Source organism: Mustela nigripes, chromosome 5 (genome assembly GCF_022355385.1).
Source record: "Mustela nigripes isolate SB6536 chromosome 5, MUSNIG.SB6536, whole genome shotgun sequence".
NCBI classification, from domain to species: Eukaryota; Metazoa; Chordata; class Mammalia; order Carnivora; family Mustelidae; genus Mustela; species Mustela nigripes.
In genome coordinates, this window is record NC_081561.1 from 58,938,447 (window position 1) to 58,957,240 (window position 18,794).

The window sequence follows — 18,794 nt, forward strand, 5'->3', positions numbered from 1 at the left end:
ATTCTTCCTGCTTCTAAGTGGCTCTACCTCTTGCTACATGGTATTTGATAAATTCACTTTGGGGCCTTGGATTCCTTAATTAGTTGGGAGCATTGACCTTTTTTTTTTTTTTTAAGATTTTATTTATTTTGAGAAAAAGAGAGCACAAGCTGTGACAGAGGGAGAAAATCTCAAGCAGTCTCCATGCCCCGCTCAGAGACTGACATGGGGCTCGATCTCACAACCCTGAGATCATGGCCTGAGCCAAAACCGAGAGTTGGATGCTTTACCGAACTGAGCCACCCAAATGCCCCAGGAGCTCTGGACTTCTGCTAGATGACTCTAAGACATGCTTTTTCCATTGAAGTCTGTTATTTAAGAGGGACATTTATAGAGTATGGATTAGGGGAAAGCAGCATAGATGGGAGGCAGACCCTTTAAGAAATAGGCTTTAGCCTAAGAGGTCTATTTTTGAAGGGAATTTAATCAAAGCTTTTTTAAAATAGTTTTTAATTATAGGTTTGAAACTTTGTGTTATTTGTAATACCTTTTTAGAAGCATGAAAATAGCATTGCTCTCTGTACCAACTTTGTGCTTTTCCATTTGGTAAACACTGATTTTATTTCTCTCCGTGCCTGTAGGAGTAAACCAAGCCCACTCAGCACTTCCTGTTTACCTCCTGGTTTCACCTATGGTAGGTGGGACAAACCTGATCCCCAAAATAAGCTCCCTTGGATGACTTCTGCATTTTCTGGTTAGGCGACTGGCCCGTCAATACTTGAACAATGAGTTTGGTTATTGAAGGCTTGTTCTGACATTACCCCTTCAAACTGGGTGTAGAGAGGAAAGTCACTTAATGTAATGGTAGGGATAATATAATCGTGGGATTTATATTTAAGTGGGGGCTTCACACAGTCCCTTTCACTAGGGAAAATCAAAACATTTTCAACTTTAAGCTTGGAACATGTGACGCGAGTGAACACAAAGATAGCAAATAAGCGGATTTCCTCTGGAAAGTCTCTGTGCTCGAAATATCTATTTCTTAAGGAAGAAAATTGAGTTATATGTGTATTGAGTGACTAAAGTGTAAGCTTAGAAATATTTTATGTTTCCATCATAGTTTATTCTGCTTCGCACAAATCATCAGAGCCAACCATAATTTACCATTTACTCAGGCTTTTTCGGTTGTGTTATGCTCATGTCAGACACACCTTCTTACAAGTCCCTCCGGGTCAATAGTTTAGAAATTCTGCCTCTTCCATCCCCTTCTCCTCTCAACACTTATGGAAATATATGCTAATTGGAGCAGAAGCAGGCTGCCCAACTAATAGGGTTAGACCACTCTTAACACAAGATTAATGAGATAGAAGCTGAAGGAAAAAATAACATTGCTCAAGCAGTAAGGGTGTGGATGCCAAGTAAAAGCCAACACCCCTCCTGGATCAGTCAGACCCCACACTTTGTTTTCCCTTGACTTCAGTGGGAGGAGCTGAAGAGGAACTCTTGTCCATCTGGCCCTGCCGCCCTCGGGCTCAGCACAGCTGGCTCTCCTGCCTTCCTGAGGCCTCCACTCAGCACTCACCATTGTGGAAATCCAGACCACAGACTCAAGATGTGTAAAAGTGCATAAAAGAGGGCATTAGGAGACAGCGAATATTTAAAGTCACAGATACCAACAAGAAGATCGGTTTGTAAAACGTTCTACATTCCCTCTGTGTGACTGAACCACAGTTCAGCAGACATCGAAAGGTATCAGGGGCTTAGAGACCGGTATTTGCCAAGAGGAAGAAAAGTCTAAGTAGCTTAACAATTTGCCCAGACTGTAACTGACATGGTGTGTGATGTATCCATATTACTGGGAATGAGGGGCTGGTTTCCTCTTAGATTTCTGCCCAATTGCAGATACTGTTAATTAAAATATGTTTTTAGGGGCACATGGGTGGCTCAGTCAGGTAAGGTCTGTCTTTGGCTCAGGTCATAATCCCGGGGTCCTGGGATCAAGCCCCACATCATGCTCCCCACTCAGCAGGAAGTCTGCTTTTCCCTCTGTCCCTTCTCCCTGCTCCTTTCTCTCTCTCTCTCTCTTGCTCTCACACTCTCTCTCTCTTGCTTTTAAGTAAATATATAAATAATGTTTTTAAAAATATATTAAAATAAAATGTGTTTTTATTGGAGCACCAGGATGGCTCAGTCGGTTGGGCATCCAACTCTTGATTCCCTATCAGGTTGTGATGTCAGGATCCTGGAATTGAGTGAGCTCCACAGGCCTCCTGCTTAGCACGGAGCCTGCTTGAGAATTCTCTCTCTCACCCTCTCCCTCTGCCCCTCCCCCCGCTCATGTTCACTCTCTCTTCCTCTCTCTAATAATTTTAGAGAGAGAGTAAATGTAATGAGTAATGAGTAAATCTTAAAAAAAAAAAAAAGAAAAGAAAATATGGTTGTATTGTTTTGGTTCGCAAATGGTTAAGCGCTTCTTTTGCCTTAATTCTGTCATCAGGCCATGCCATTAAATAAGAAACACAGACAGAAATTAATTTATAACTGTTCAAAGAATATGTCCAATGATGACAAATCCTTTGATAAAACATACTTTGGGTAAATGCCCAATTCAGTTCTTTCTGTTTAGACTCAATCTGGAACTCGTTCTCCCCTCCAAAAGCGAAAAGAGGCTAGTTCTGCAGCCGGCACAGTGTAGATGGACAGAAGCAGAACTCCAAGCCCTGGGAGCAGAGGGAGACTGGGAGCTACCAGGCTGTGGGGGCAGAGAGCGGCCTATTCCTGGATGGCACCTGACCTCCATCTGCTCCCCTAGTGAGGAGTCTGGACCTCTTTATTTCCCCTTTTGTGGTCTCTGGGAAAACAGAACACTGTTTTCAGTTACAGTGATGGTTAGGGATCTGCAGCAGGCGGGATGCTGGAGTCCAGAGAGGGCAGCCGGGGTAAGCAGGCCGCCTAGATAATGCTGGTCCAGCTGGGCTCGTGGCCACCTGGTTATGTGATGGAAGGTTCTTGCATTCCAGGGGGACGGGAGCAGCACCTCCGAGACTGCTTTCAGACATTAAAATACCCACAAAACAGCCATCCCAGACCCCTAATCTTACTTTATGACCAAACTATAATTACATTACAGCAATTACTTGAATATTACATTTTTATTACTGTTATGTCATTATGTCTACTAGGGAAAAAATATGCCTACTTTAACCAATAAAATTCTTAATGACTCATTTAAGCTGTGTCTACATGAAACCCCTGACTTAAACATTTTGGTCAAAATAATTTTGGGGGCCTCGGGGCAGAAGAGGATTGACCCCATGATTGACCAAAAAGCAAGAAAACATCCATTTGTAGATATACTGCTGGAGATGGAGAAGTCCTAGCCCAGCCCAGTCCGAAAGTTATGATGGTTACACCTAAAAGCTGTATTTATAAAACCATCGATTCCTTATCATCTGTTGATCGGTTTTAACTACTAACAAAAAGTAGAGCTGAGACCTCAGGAGACATCCTCCTCCTTCCTTAAACGCTTGGAGGCACATTTGATATACTTCCAAAATGCTGAGTCGGTTCAGCTGCGGAAGGACTCGTTACAGGGGGACTGGGCCAGTTTTGCAGCCCTTCCTCTCTGGGAGCCAGTGATTTATTTAGAACTCACTCAGGTCACTCCCCAAATAAAGTTACTCATGCGTGGTACTTACTTTTATAATCATTATAATTATATTTTACTTCATTACCTCTTTTTAGGTAGCGTCTCATTTTCTGTATGCCTTATCTTGCTTAACATTTCAGGCTGTCAAACTGAGTACGTTTTCGCAGCAGAGAGACCCTCTGACCCTAACCCCTTCCGGCTGAACCCAAACTGTGTCCTTTCCTAAGCAGTGCAGGCCCAGACAAGCATAGGGTGTTGTCTGTCTCGGAAATAATTGTATACCTTGAGAGCCAGCACTGAAGCCCTTGAATTTGAAGAATTGACCATATGAGCTGATGAAGTCAAAATATCCAGATTTAACTTCTTTTGACTTTTATTCACATATATTTTACCCCCAAATAGCCTATATATTGAACAAACACCCTCCTTCGAGAAAATGAAGTTGAGTACGGGTTTTGCTTCCCCTCAGTAAACCAAACCCAAGGTTTGTTCTTTGCTTCATTTTTCTTAATCCTTTTGGCAAATATATGTCCTATATAATTCAGTGCCTAATTCTAAAGTTATGTGCGTCTGCTGGACATATACACTGTTAAACATTCATGACTGCCTACAAATGTGAAAAGTCTTACCGGGCCTATTTTTAACATTGTTTTGGCAAGGCTGTTGCTGGGCGGGGGGTTGGGGAGGACATCCTATAGATTCCTAATGAGAAAACTGAATGATTCTTCGAAATGTGGCTGTGATTCCCTCTCTTATGGAGTGGTGATGTCATTGGTGCTGAGAAGCAAGGAATTATAGAATCCCGCATTTGCCGGCAGGGTCTAGAGCTACAGGACCACATACGTCCCTGCGTGGGACCCATCTCACACACTTGGTTTGTCATCTCTGCGAGCCTGCGTCATGGAAGGGTGCATTATTTGCACGTGGGGGTTTGTTGTTGTTGTGTTGCTGTTTTGTTACTGTTGTTGTTTTATGGAACTTGATCTGCTTGCTGGCTCTTTCTCTGTTCATTACCTGCATTTGTGTGATAGAAAATAACCACCTTGTTCCAGCTGTTGGAGCAAGACAGGAGTTCCCTCTAACTCACCTGAATTCCCGGGGTCACTTAATTAGCAAGTGGCAAGAAATTCACAGAAGTCTGGCAGGGCAGGAGAATGTGAGTCTTTGAAGGTGGCCTTTCCTTCTGTCCTCACTCACACCCCCGCCTCTCCCCAGACTTCCTTGCCCTACTCAACATTTGACTCCTACCTCTCCAGACCCAAGGGGGCACTAGACCTAGCGGAACAAGGTGTCAGGAAGTTTGGTTCTGGGCAGCAAGTGGGCTGAATGGGGTACCAGGTCAGGGGGTTCATGGGGGCACGTGCTTCCAGCTCAGGCTTCACTTGCCAAGCCTTGTGTCCTGGTACAGCAGCTGTGTCGGCCAAGAGCGAGGTCCCTTCACTCAGAGGGAACATTATTTCTCATTTCTTTACCTGGAGGAGGCACTTCTTGTACCCGGACAGGATACGTTTTTCTGGTTTGTATCAAGTTTCTGTGAATGCTCGCAGGAGCCCCAGAACTGGACCTGGAGGAATGAGGCCACAACATACAGAGGAGGCAGAGTTCTGCTGCTTACATGTTGGCTGGGTCAGCCATCAGTAGTAATGGTGTCATCATTTCTAGGGACAAAGTGCTACAGAAGAAGTTACTTTGTCCCAGACAGCAAGTCTGAAACCTCTCAAAGTTCCAGGATCACCCCTAGCTTCAGGAGGAGGCTGTTTTCATTGTCATTCAGCCTAAAGCCTGCCGAATCGTCTCTACAGAGAGAACTGGTTCTATTCAGATTCGAGACTAGTTTGTTGGCCTAGCTGTTCTCTCAATCTGCCATAAAACCATGGGATCACTGGGGCCTAGAGAAGAAAGAAGCCTTGAGCCCTATAAGGTCCAGGGGCCACTTTCCAAGATGGGCCCACAAACTTGAGGCACGGTCCCTCACAGGCCTCAGCCCCCTTCTCCCCCTACATCCATTCTTCCCCACTTCTGGTGCACTAGATAGATCTTCATGGGGGGAGAGGATTCTGATTCTTGGGCACAGACCCACTTGTGTTCCACTTCCTTCCACAAGTCCTTTGGAGAAAGCTTTTCTACCATCAATGACCCAGTGATGTCCAGCATTCACAGAGAAGGATTTGATGCCTCAGATCCTCTCCACTGGCCATCCATGATTTCCAGAGGCTTCCAAAGGAACTAGTCCAGTCCTTGACCCGGGCCCAACCAAGCCAGCACATGACACCCATTCTCACCAGTGCTAAAGGACTCTGCATTTTTGCCTTGGCTTCCAGGGATCCCTTCTATTTCACTGAGATGATACAAGAACCCATTCTATCAATCCTTACTCCCTCTCCCCAGGACACTCTTGTTTCCACCCTCTTCACCCTCTGCTTGAGATCCATCTTCAGCGTGGTGGAAGAAGTACCCTGGAGCCAACCTCCTGATTGTTTCCTCTGCAGAGAGGCTCCTGGTAGGGCCCTCCAGCAGCTCAGACTTGTGCACAGATACCCCAGCCCAGAGCTCTGTTTGGATGGTGATTTGGACTAGTGCCCATCTCCTGTGGAGACAGCCCTACCCTCCTTTCAGCTTTGCTAACACCAGCACCAGGCATCTGTTGATTCCTTTTTTCTGCCCTTCAGCCCCCACCGAAGTCCCAGATGCCTCCCAGCAAGGGCTGCACTAGAAATGACACATGGCATTTGAACCCACCCTTTGTCTTTGCAAGAAGGATATTAATTTGGCAGGTTAATTTGGTAAATCTATAAATCACGAATGGGGATTCTGACTTCACACTATTAATTTATGATGCTGCATATTAGTTTAACAGATTCCACAGAAAGAATTCATTTGTTACAATAATGTTTTTATAAACCTCAAATAAATATTGGTTTTCCTTTTGGAGACTGCCTCTCACACACTAATATATTATTCTTATATTACAGACTCACCTAAGATCTGAACAAGACACCATTTGATGTGACATTCCATCTTCCCGCCCAAGAGTGTGGCCTGGAGAAGAGCCCCTCAGGGCTGGCCACCATATTGCTCTTCTCGGTGACCAGTTGCATGTGCCCCTGCCATTGACTGAGATATTGAGCTTACCCTTGATCATTAGTTCCAACCAATTAATTTTTGGCTAAGTCATCTCCAAGTTCTGTATCTACTAGCTACTGTCACATAACAAACACTCCCAAACTCAGCTTAACCCAGTAAAGCACTTTGTTGATGAGTCCAGAGGTTGTCTACTCTTGGCTGACTCCCTCATGCATCTCTGGTTTGCTGTGGGTTGGTAAGCAGCTGTGTTCTTCTTGGCTGGGCACTTGGGAGTCAAGTGACTACATCTGATGTAGGATGGCCATGGTTGAGACCTCTTCTCCATGGTCTCGCCCTCCAACCTTAGGCTGATCATAGAAAGTTGGCAGGAATCTCTGAGAGAGAGGAAGCACACCAGATCTCTTGAGTCCTAGGCTCAGAACCGGTACCATGTCACTTCTGCCATTTTCTACTGGCCATAACAAATCACAAGACCTGCCCAGATTCAAAGGGTTGGGGGGCGGGGGGAGTTCTATTTCTTTAACTACAAAGTGACTTTGCAAATGGTGTGGACAGGGAAGAGTGACATATTGTGCATATTTTGTGCAATCAATCGACCAAAGATTTGTAAATAGCTTTTCTTGATTCTAAATGTAGGTCTTTATAATGCTAAATCTCTTCCAGGTTTTTTGTTTGTTTGTTTGTTTTACATAACGCAGAGGCTCTTGCAGGTTCAGTTCCTTGCCTGGAGCTAGTAAGTGGCAGCAGAGGACTAGAATCTAGGTTTTCCGCTGGCAAGTTCAGAGCCATTTCCAATATTCCACTCAGAAGATCCCCTTTGGCCTGGTGGCATGCATTTATACAAGTAGTTTCCTGCACAGTGTGGGAAGAAATGTGTGGACATGTAGTGAGTTGGGGGTGAGGCTCATTGTTCCAAATCAAGCCTGACCCCAAGGTCCTGGTCTCTGTGTCCCCTTAGCACAGTGTTGGAAACCCCAGGCCAAATAATCCCGGAAAGATACTGTACTCTACACACCACTCTTGGACACTTCATTAAAGACTGATTCTAATACTCTTGCTCACTCAAATTCTCTGATTTCTTGCTAAATCTGGGTCTTCCAGCTAAGAGCCATCTTAGCCCTTTTGTCTATTTTCTGCTGTCATGCTTCAACTTCTGGCTGCATATCCCAATCTGGCTGCATATCCCAACCTCAGACCTGCTGCTTGCACCCTGAATCCCTTCTCTCCCTTTTCTGGATGTCTTCTTGACATCTAAGGCTTGTTGACTTCTTTCCCAAGACACTGGCCCTCTTCCAGTTTTTATAGAATAAGCCGGTGACCTCCCACACTCCTCAAGTGTGCTGAAAACCATTTAAAATGCAATCACTGGCCTTGGAGTTTTAATAAGAAACTTGACCCGGAGCTCCTGGTTCTGGAACAACTTGGTGGCAGCTCAGTGCCTGCTGGGGTGTCACCTCCTCCTGGTCCCACAGAAGGATTGTAGCAGGTCAGGGTTCTGAGGGTTTGGACACAGACTGTGGCACAGCAGCTCCTGGGCCTGGAGAGGACAGTCTTCCTCAAGCCAGCCTCCCCCCACTTCCTCCCTGGCATGTTCCTGTTCTCTTGACAGCCTATCCTCTTCACTAGGTACTATATGCTCAAGACACAGCAGGGCAGGCCAGGTCTGGGGTGAAGAGAAGAGGTTGCAAGGCACTTAGAGGTCACTCTAGACACTGCCCTTGGCCTCACACACACACTACCTGCCGCCGGCCCAACTGCCCATAAGACCGGAATGGGTGGGGTGTCTATGGGAATTGCTCTGTCTTCTGTTTTTAACAGCTGAGTGAAAGGGTGTCCCCTTATAAAAGGAAAAAAAAAAGTCTCTTCAAGGTTTGCTCAAGAATGATGAGACTTGGCAGGTCTGAAAGAAGAATTCTTAGCCTCTCACTCACCACTCCCAGATTTCCTGATAGCAAAGCGATGGTGTGGGCAGGACGAGGGGGTGAGACCCCTTTGCTTATTTGCAGCATTCTTGGTGGTGGTAGGGGTGGGGTGGGGTGTTTCTAAAAAACAAACAAAACGTACAAAAAAGCTGACACTTGATAAATAAACCATTTCCAGTAACCAAAGACGAGACGTTCCTGGGAGCTCCCAAGCCCCTTCTGTTTGTTGCTGTTCTCCAATTAGCCGAGAATGCCCACAGATTGTGCTAACGCAGCACTAAGCCCCCGTGCCAAACACCTTCTCAGGTTTTTTTCCCCTCTGCATTCTGCTAATCCCTGGATGAAACATAATCGCTGAGAAATGTTCAAGGTTGGATACAACGGAGAGGAACTCAGCATTGGCTCCCACCCAGTGGAAATAACATGCCATTGGACTCGACAAGGCAGGAATAAGGATGTTGAACAAATACGCTCTCTTCAGCCCTCCTTAGCAACCGCTTGTTGCTTCCCACAGGAGCCCTCGCTCTCCTCGAATTGTGCCTTCTGCTCCCAGCTTGCAGCACCTGAGAGACATTCTAGAAGCAGTAAACAGGCAGGGAAGTCAATGAGCACCAAAGGCCAATCAGGAAAAGAACGGAAAGAGAATGAAGTCCTTTGCTCCCCTCTAGGGCAAAATGAAAGTAATAAAAACATGTACATGTAATAAATACATAATTCTATTTAATAATTAAACTCCAGCAACCTGCAGGCATGATTCTTGTTTGCTGTCTCTGGAACTAGAGGAAAATGTCTCTCCCTATTGTGGTTTCGAGGTGGGATTTCTGAACGAGAAGTTCCAGGTCTTGACTGATCCCTGTCATCTGTGTTCTGATGATAGTAAGAGAAAGGAAATCAGAGAATGGGACAGAACTTTATGTAGTGAAGAATGAGGGAGAAAAAGTCAACTAAAAGGACTCATGAAATTACACATGCCATTATCTGAAATATACACACATATGCATATGTTTCTCTCTCCTTCAATCCTTACAGCCAATCAAATCCTTCTTTTTTACAGTTGATAATCTGATGTGTAGAGGGGTTTGAGGGCACACAGATTGAACCAAGGAGAGGATTGGAGATCCTTATGTGGTTCTAGACAGAAAACAGGGCTCCGAACAGTTATGGAGGCAAAAACTCAAAGTTAAAACAACTAATCACAGCAAGTCTGTCTACTTTCAGATGGCCAAAAGACAATGAAATAATAAGACGTGGGCAAGGTTCTAGACCTTTCCCCAAGGGTTTTAGAAATGCTCAGCTGAGAGCTTGTATCTCTATCAGTTATGGTGACGAAAATCGAGGCCTTAAATTTGTGCTGAAACTGAACCTAGAGAGGTTTCCCCTCTATTACGGGTCCAGCTCTCATGAAATCAGACATGATGACACCAGGAGGCACATTAACGTTTTTGCCTGCCCTGCATGGAGAAAGGAAGAGGGTGACCTGTGTTACCACACCTCCCAGGGTGGATCTAAGTGGCCTCCAGGTGACTCGCTCTGGACCTCTCCCCTTTCCTCTGAAACGATGAACTGCTCTCTGGCCACCAGGCCATAAAGCCAACAAGGCCGCTGGGGTCCCAGCCCTGGCTCCCAGGGCTGTGTGCCAAACATGACACCCTCTCCAGCTTCCGGCAGATCATCCAGGACCCTCTGAAACAGCCTTGCTTCATTCATTCACTGAGCCCTCAACTTGCCAAGCCCAGGGCCACACAGCAGCCCATGGAGGTTGCAACTTCTACAGTGTTTCCTTGGTCAAGAGGAGAGAAGCTCAGCTCAGGGCAGATTTCCAGCCAGCTGTGGGAGTGTCCCACCCCTCCGCCTAACACAGCTCGCCGAACTTTCCTGGACCTGAAGGCACTGTGAACTTGTAAGAACCTCCCGGGCTTTGAGTTCTGGTTCTGGTCCTGGTCCACTGTCTGCTCTGGGGCACAACAATGACCTCTTTGGGCTTCAGTCTCTCATCCACGGAAAATGGAGGTGAGAATTCCTCCCCAGCCGGGATCTGAGGCAGTGCCAAGAGCGCACCCGGCAAGTGGGTCCCCATAGGACAGCACTTTCATTGTCATCATCATTATCTCAAACTCTCTCATGGATTCAGAGGATTTCTTTTTCCTACCATAGTCAGTAATTACCAAAAGCCAAATGCTCCATCCCCTCTCTGTCTTTCGGTTCTTTTTCGTTTTTCCCCCGAAGATTTCCTCCAGAAAAGTATTTCGCCTGTCTCCTGGGTGAGTCTATTCCTGGCCAGATTTTTTTTTCATAACCTTTGGCAGAGGGGAGCACACTTCCGCTGAAACGCCATCAGAGAAGAGAAAGAGGAAGCAATCAGCCAGATAAAAAACATGGGATCTCTTACAGGTCAAACACCTTGATTTCTCCACCAAAGCAATGGCATTTAAAAGACAGGGGATGGTGGATGGGAGAGTTTTTAAAGAATAAGAATACGGAATCCAACAACCAAATGCAATGTATAAACATGCCAGGATTTGAACAAACAAATGTAGCAAATCAGGAAGACAAAATCAGAAAGCTTTGAATAGGGACTGGCTATTGCTGATATTAAAGAATTAATTTTAAAATTTTAAGATAGGGCAATGTCATAGAGATACACTTAAATAGTTAGAGATGCACACTAATTATGATGGGTAAAATTATTGTTTTAAATGTTAATTCCAATGTAGCTAACATACAGAGATGTATTCATTTCAGTGTACAATACAGTGATTCAACACTTCCATACAACACCCAAGGCTCATCACAAGTGCACTTTTTAATCCCCATCTCCTAGTTCAACCATCCCCCACCCCTCACCTCCCTCTGGTAACCATCAGTTTGTTCTCTGTAGGTAAAAGTCTGCTTCTTGGTTTCTCTCTCTCCTCTCCTCGCTCCTCCTCCTTCTCCTTCTTCCTTTTGTTTGTTTCTTAAATGCCACACAAGTGAAATGATACAGTAATTGTCTTTCTCTGACCGCCTTATTTCACCTAGCATTATGCTCTCTAGCTCTGTTCATGTCATTGTAAATGGCAAGACTTCCTTCTTTTTATGGATGAACAATATTCCATTGGATACATACACCACATCTTCATCCCTTCATCTATCAGTGGGCCCTTGGGTTGCTTCTGTAATTTGGCTATGGTAAATACTGCTGCAATACACATAGGGGTGCATGTATCCCTTTGAATTGGTGTTTTTGTATTTTGGGGGTACCCAGTGGTGTCCTTAGGATAGTTCTATTTTTAATTTTTTGAGGAACCTCCATACTGTTTTCCACAGTGGCTGCACCTGCTTGCGTTCCCACCAGCAGTGCAAAAGGGTTCCTTTTTCTTTACATCCTCACTAACACTTCTTGTTTCTTGTGTTTTTTATTTTAGCCATTCTGATGGGTGTGAGGTGTTATCCCATTATGGTTTGGATTGCATTTCCCTGATGATGAGTGATGCTGAGCATCTTCTCATGTGTCTGTTGGCCATCTGAAAGTCTTCTTTGGAGAAGTGTCTGTTCATGTCTTCTGCCCGTTTTTAATCAGATTATTTGTTTTCTGGGTGTTGAGATTGATAAATTCTTTATCATTTATATTTTGGCTACTAACTCTTTATCAGATATATCATTTGCAAATATCTTTTCCCATTCTGTAGGTTGCTTTTTGGTTTTGTTGACCATTTCGTTCAGTGTGCAGGTTTTTATTTTGATGTAATCCCCATAGTTTATTTTCGCTTTTGTTTCCCTTGCCTCAGGAGATGCATCTAGCAAGAAGTTGCTACAGCTGATGTCAGAGATACCACTACCTGTGCTCTCTTCTAGGATTTTTATCATTTCAGTTCTCCCATTTGGGTATTTTAATCCATTTTTAGTTTATTTTGTGTATGGTGCAAGAAAGTGGTCCAGTTTCATTCTTTTGCTTGTAGCTGGCCAGTTTTCCCCAATACCATTTATTAAAGAGACTATCTTTTTCCCATTGGATATTTCTCCCTGCATTGTCAAAGGTTAATTGAAAGGTTAATCATGGGTTTATTTCTGGGCTTTCTATTTCATTCCATTGATCTATGTTTATTTTCGTACAGATACGATACTTTCTTGATCACTATGGCTTTGTAATAGAACTTGAAGTCTGAAATTGTGATACCTCCAGCTTCTCTTCTCTTTTTCAAGATTGTTTTGGCTCTTTGGGGTCTTTTGTGGTTCCATATAAATTTTAGGATTGTTTGTTCTAGTTCAGTGAAAAATGCTGTTAGTAATTTGATAGGGATTGTGTTAAATCTGTAGAGTGCTTTGGGTAGTATAGACATTTTAGAAATATTTGTCCTTTGAATCCATGAACATGAAAAGCCCATTTTTTGTGTCATCTTCAATTTCTTATATCCATGTTTTATAGTTTTTAGAATAAAAGTCTTTCACCTCTTTAGTTAGGTTTATTCTTAGGTATCTCATTATTTGGGGTGCAATTATAAGTGGGATTGATTTCTCTTCCTGCTGCTTCATTATTAGTGTATAGAAATGCAACAAATTTCTGCACATTGATTTTGCGTCCTGTAACTTACTGAATTCTTTATCAGTTCTAGTACCTCTTTTTTTTTTTTTTTTGGTGGTGGAATCTTTAGGGTTTTCTATATGTAATATCATGTCATCCACAAATAGTGAAAGTTTTACTTTACTTTTTCCTTACCAATTTGGATGACTTTTATTTCTTTTTGTTGTCTGATTGCTGTAGCTAGAACTTTAGTATTATATTGAATAAAAGTGGTAAGAGTGGATATTCTTGTCTTCTTCCTGACCTTAGACCCCATTGAGTATCATGTTCATTGTAGGTTTTTCATATACGGCCTTCATTCTGTTGAGATAGATTCCCTCTAAACCTACTCTGTTGAGGTATTTAGGGTAAAATTAAATGATATCCCTTTGTGATGGGCAAAATAATGACCTCCAAAGATGTCTACATCCCTGGAACCTGTGAATACATTACTTGACATGCAAAAAGGACCTTGCAAATGTGTTTACATTAGGATCCTCAGCTGGAGGGATAGCCTGGAATATCTGGGTGAGCCAATCTAATCACATAAGAGATAGAGGAAGAAGGCCAGACCCCAAAGAAGTTGGGGAGCCTCTTGGAGCTGGAAAAGGCAAGGAAATGGATGCTCCCCTAGAGCCTCCAAAAAGGAGTCCAGCCCTGCAGACACCTAAAAAATAACCAATTTCTGTTGTTTTAAGTCACAGGTTTTGGTAATTTTCTATAGCAATAAGAGAAAACTAATACATATGGCATCTGTTTTAAAATTCTTCAGGGAAAGAAAAAAACCCCAGTGGAGAATGGATGAAATATTGGGAAAATACCAGTAACAACTGAAATTAAGAGATGGGCACTTTGAGATTCATCACACTATTCTGTCTACTTTTATGTTTGAGATTTTCCACAATAAAAGGATTTTTTAAAAACAAATGGGGGGAGTGGGGAGCAGACAAGGGGAGAAAGAGAGGGTTTGAAGGACAGGGTGGGAGGGCGGTTTGTGATACGGCATGAGACTGCAGGTCTCAGACCAGAGACCAGCAAAAGTGACACGTCATATGAGTTAGTGAGATGACTTCTACTCACCAATCAGATGCTGAATGATCTTTGTGGGGACTGACCAGAAGTAAAGGACTCTCTCTAGGAAAACAAGACCAAACAAACAAACAAACAAATAAAAATCCACTTAACTGAACATTTCTTGAGTGTCTACTGTGGCACTGATCACTCACTCTAGTCCCATGCTCTAAAGGCTTGGCACTGATGAAAGAAACAGAAACAAAAACCAGAAAGATGGCAGAACTCAAGGCTATTCCCTGAAACTTCAGTGAAATCCCACTCATTTGGTGGCAGAAGTGACTGTGAGGTCTGACTTACCTCGGAAAGCAAGGATAATTTGTGTCCATCCGACATTTGCCTCACCCACACCCCCATGAAAAGTACTTGTGAGCTCCCAGATGAGCCCCAGGGACCCTTCCCACTGCCTTAGGTGGAAAAAAATAGACATCCTCTCAAATGGGCTCAAGGACAGGGGCTTTGGAGTAAGGAGTCAAGGCACTAAGTGGGGCAAGTCTAATAAGGGACAAGAACTGGAACCTAGCTACCTAGAGGAAACACAGCCACTTCTCTGTCACTTCTGCCCACCAGCGTCATCTCACTTACGCTGTGGGATAACATCTTGAACACTTTGCCTTGGGCTGATCTTGGCGAGTGGCATCCATTCTTTCAGGGAGTCTGGGGCTATTCATCTGAAAGGAAGGGAAACAGACTATTGGGTTCTAAAAAACAGATTATGGAAACCCAAAAGGCAAAATCCCAAAGAGCTCTAATGCCCTAATCCATGATTGATGGCCTTGATGATTACGAGGGAAAGACATCATCAGATCCCAGCCTGGGAAGTAGATTGGACAAACAGAGGGGATGTCACAAAGCGAGGCTGGCAGGGTCCAGGGTGGCGAGAGAGAAGTAGGCTCACTCTCTAGAGACTGCCAGATCAGCACCCTCAGACTCTTGGGTTACCCACCACTCACAGCTCTAGCCAGAAGCCGGTGAGGGGGTCTCACAGTGAACCAACAAATATCTCTCTCTGGTAGTAGTCTGCATGGGGCCTGGTGATTGTTCTGGGATCAGTGCTGCCCTGAGACACTGCTCAGACCCATCCTGAATGCATCTATAATAACAACACAACCTCCCCAAACACCAGTGACACGCCGAAGGGGGTAGAGTATGGAGCACCCTCCTCTGCATGGGACTGAATGGCCTAGTATCTTTCCTGAAGCAAGGAGACTGGTGAAACCCTGCCCACTTATACTTACTCAAGAAAAGCCCCTCCAGAGCCAGAGGCACTGGTCACTCAATGGGAGTCACTGCATCTCGAGTCCCCAGTCCAGGGAGAAACGATCTGATCGGCTCAGCTTGGGGAAAGGGTCTCCTCTTGTGTCTCCTGTCTGTGGCCACAAGGCTGGAATCACATGGCTTGCAGCTTCCTCCCTAAAGGTTATGGGACATGTGTTCTGATTCCCACTCAAACCTGTTCTTCAAGTCTTCCCCTTCTGGCTGAGGCCATTTGTGTGACCCCCACACTGCCAAATCTGGTTGTCAGTCCTCTCCTTTTTTACTGAGCTTTTCAGCAGCATTTGGCACAGAAAACCACTCTGTCCCTTTTCATCCTCTTCTTGGGACATCAGTGGCACTGTCCTTGCCTGGTTTCCCCTTCCCTCAGTGACCATTTCTTCCTGTTCTTCTTTGCTGGCTTTTCCTCCTCCGTGGAAGATCACATCTAGTCTGATGACTCTGAACACCATCTCTTCGCCAGGGAATCCTATACTCCTATCCCTAGCCTTGACTCCTCCAAGGAGCCTTACCCTGATAGATCCAGATGCTTATAGGATGTCTTTATTTTGGTATCTAATTCAAGCTCCCCAATAATATCTGTCCACAAGCTTACATGTAGCTGGGGCTGTCTTTCTGCTCCAGAAGAAAGTGTGGCTTATACGTAGAACACGAGAGTGAGTGGAGCACAGAGAAAATCCTTAGTCTAGGCTGGGTGTTTATGGAAGAAGAAGCAGATCTGAGCATCAGGGAGCGATGACAAAGTAACAGAGCTTCTGTTCCATAGCCCTGTCTTGGGCATTGTCCTATTTGGTCAACACAAACCCCCTCCTTAGGGGGAACAAGGGTGATCCCTCATATTTCTCATGTTCTCACCCATGAGTGTGCCAGGAGTGGGAACCTGAGTTCCCAAAATCACACAGCCAGTTAATAGGATTTGGGTCTCTCGGGGTCCAGATCTCCAGACTCCTAGTTCAGTGCTCCTTCATGACCACATACTACACACTGTCCTACTCCTGGTCTCAGGAAAGTGGAGCAATAAATCCTCTGAATGGCAACACTTCTCCTTCCATACTTGGGTTGCAAAGCAGTTTGAGGACTCAGGCAGCCTATGAAGGTGCCACTCGGCCCCCTCCCACAGGAGACCCTGGGTACTGACTTTCCTTCCCTTGATCCCACAGCATCTCAATGCATAATTATGCCTCAACTTCCTACCAGACCTTTGAGCCATGAAAGAGATGTTAGAAGTGGTGAATTCATGGCAGAGCTGGGGTACAACCAAGCCCCCTGCAAGCCAAAAAGCACAGTGAATATACTCACACCACAACACTGCTGAATTTTTACAATTTGCAAAGATGGGACAGTTTTTATTTCTTTCTTTTTTTAAAGATTTTATTTATTTTGGACACAGAAGGAGACAGCAAGAGAGAGAACACAAGCAGGGGGCGTGGGAGAGGGAGAAGCAGGCCTCCCGCAGAGCAGGCAGCCCGAAGTGGGGCTCAATCCTCAGGACCCCAGGATTTTGACCTGAGCCGAAGGCGGGTGCTTAATGACTGAGCCACCCAGGTGCCCCCAGTTTTCATTTCTAAATAAAACATTATGACCCGTGGAAAGTCCCTCGTCCAATTCCATTCACCTCCTCTCCTCCTCCCCAGAGGTTGTGCCCATCCTGACATTGGCATTCACCATTCCCACTTGTTTCTATACTTACACAGCAGATGTATGTATCTATAAACAGTACACAGGATCGGTTTGTATGTTTTTAAACTTGATATAAACAGCATTACACACTAGAAGCCTTTCTGCAACTTCCTATTAGGTTCTTGAGCCTTAACCGTGATGGTAAGCGCAGGGCTTGTTCATCCTTTTAGTTACTCGGATACCTTCATTTCTTTCTTTATCATCATTTCTTTACGTTCATCTTGATGACTGTCTCAGCTCTGTCTGGGGAAGCAACTTTTCCACCGTCCTGTTGGGACACTCCTTCTCCCCAGCATGTCCCTGTCCCGGCCCAAGCTGCCGGATCTCCGAGACACGTGGCTGAGGGTTTCTCTAGGGACTTCCCAGGAGAGGGATTGCCAGGCCGCGGGACAGGCACGGCTCCAGTTTTACTAGATATTTGCCAATTTGCTCTCCAAAAGTGGTTGTACCAATTTACACCCCCACCCAGTTCAGTAATCTTTCCATTATGCCAAGCTGCTGCCTTATTCTGCTTTCAATTCCTTATAATTTATGAAAGGAAAATATAAAAGAGGTGCTATTACCTTATTAAAAAATCCAGCTTCCTTTCCCTGCAGAAAGGAGAGGAGAAAGAAGGGCAATTGCATATTGGATTAGGGCCTGGCATGCATTCATCAACTTTATAGAAGCGCAGGCTTGGAATTCAGGTCTCCTGAGGGGGGAGAGTGGGGCCACTGGAAACAAGAGACACTTTCACCACGGCCTTCTCCAGGAACGCAGATATAATTTACTCTAAGGTACAAAAACGTTTGCACTTACAGCCTCCCTGGTTCCAATCAGGACATGAAGGGAAAGTGCCAAGACACCAGAGAATAAGCCAGTTCTCATAAACTTTCCAGCCAAACTCTGCAAACTCTGGAAGGAGGAATCAAGACTGGTAATGAACTTGAGCACTCAGGCCAGGTCAGCTCTGAGCTCTTTTGAACAGTGACTGGCAGCCTGCCCCCCAACTCAGGAGGGGAGAGGGGAGAGGCCTCACTGCTCCCTACCAGCGCACCCCTGCTGTGCACCCTGAGGCTCTGAGCCAACCTCACTCATCTGTGCTGTGTCCTCCCCAGGCCCACACTCTCTTGCCCTTGGGCTTGCTTCAGGAGGAATACATTGTTCCCCCCCCCCCCAAGGCCTGTGGGATTCCCAGCTTCTAGTCTCCTCTGAATCCTTCCCTTCCCTGGTCAAGACTCCTCTCTCCCTCTCCTCAGCCTCCGTGACACTGTGCTCAGCACCGTTGTGGTACCGGGTACTTAGTCTTGGTCGACCTGCCTCGGTCCAGACAGGTGAGTAAATCTGTTGTCCAAGCCTGTGGTTTCTGGAAGACGGGGCTGAAGTCTTCTTTATCCTAGTGCCCTGTGGGTGCCCACCCCCCTGGTTCACTCTAGAAGGGGCTGAGAACAAGAGAAACAAAGGAGAATTGCTCTGGCCCTTCTTTGTGCCCCTCTGTTCCTTTCCATCATGAGCTGTCCCTCTTATCACTGCATGCTGTGATTATCACAGCCCCCCTAGCAGAGGAGAAAAGCTGAGCCTGTGTTCTTGGCCATCTTCCCTCCAGGCTCCCGGG

General features: G+C 45.2%; 1 protein-coding gene across 2 annotated transcripts in view; it reads left to right on the forward strand.

Moving 5' to 3' along the window:
- Positions 1 to 6,899, forward strand: part of SUPT3H (SPT3 homolog, SAGA and STAGA complex component) — a 568,770-nt gene extending 561,871 nt beyond the window's left edge. Inside the window, exon 12 of one of the 2 annotated variants that reach the window (XM_059400348.1) lies at positions 6,601 to 6,899. In XM_059400348.1, the coding sequence (XP_059256331.1) occupies positions 6,601 to 6,633 (33 nt within the window). In that variant the 3' untranslated portion in view covers positions 6,634 to 6,899. The remainder of the gene's footprint in view (positions 1 to 6,600) is intronic. The other variant, XM_059400346.1, reaches the window with a different exon arrangement.
- The last annotated feature ends 11,895 nt before the right edge of the window (positions 6,900 to 18,794 follow it).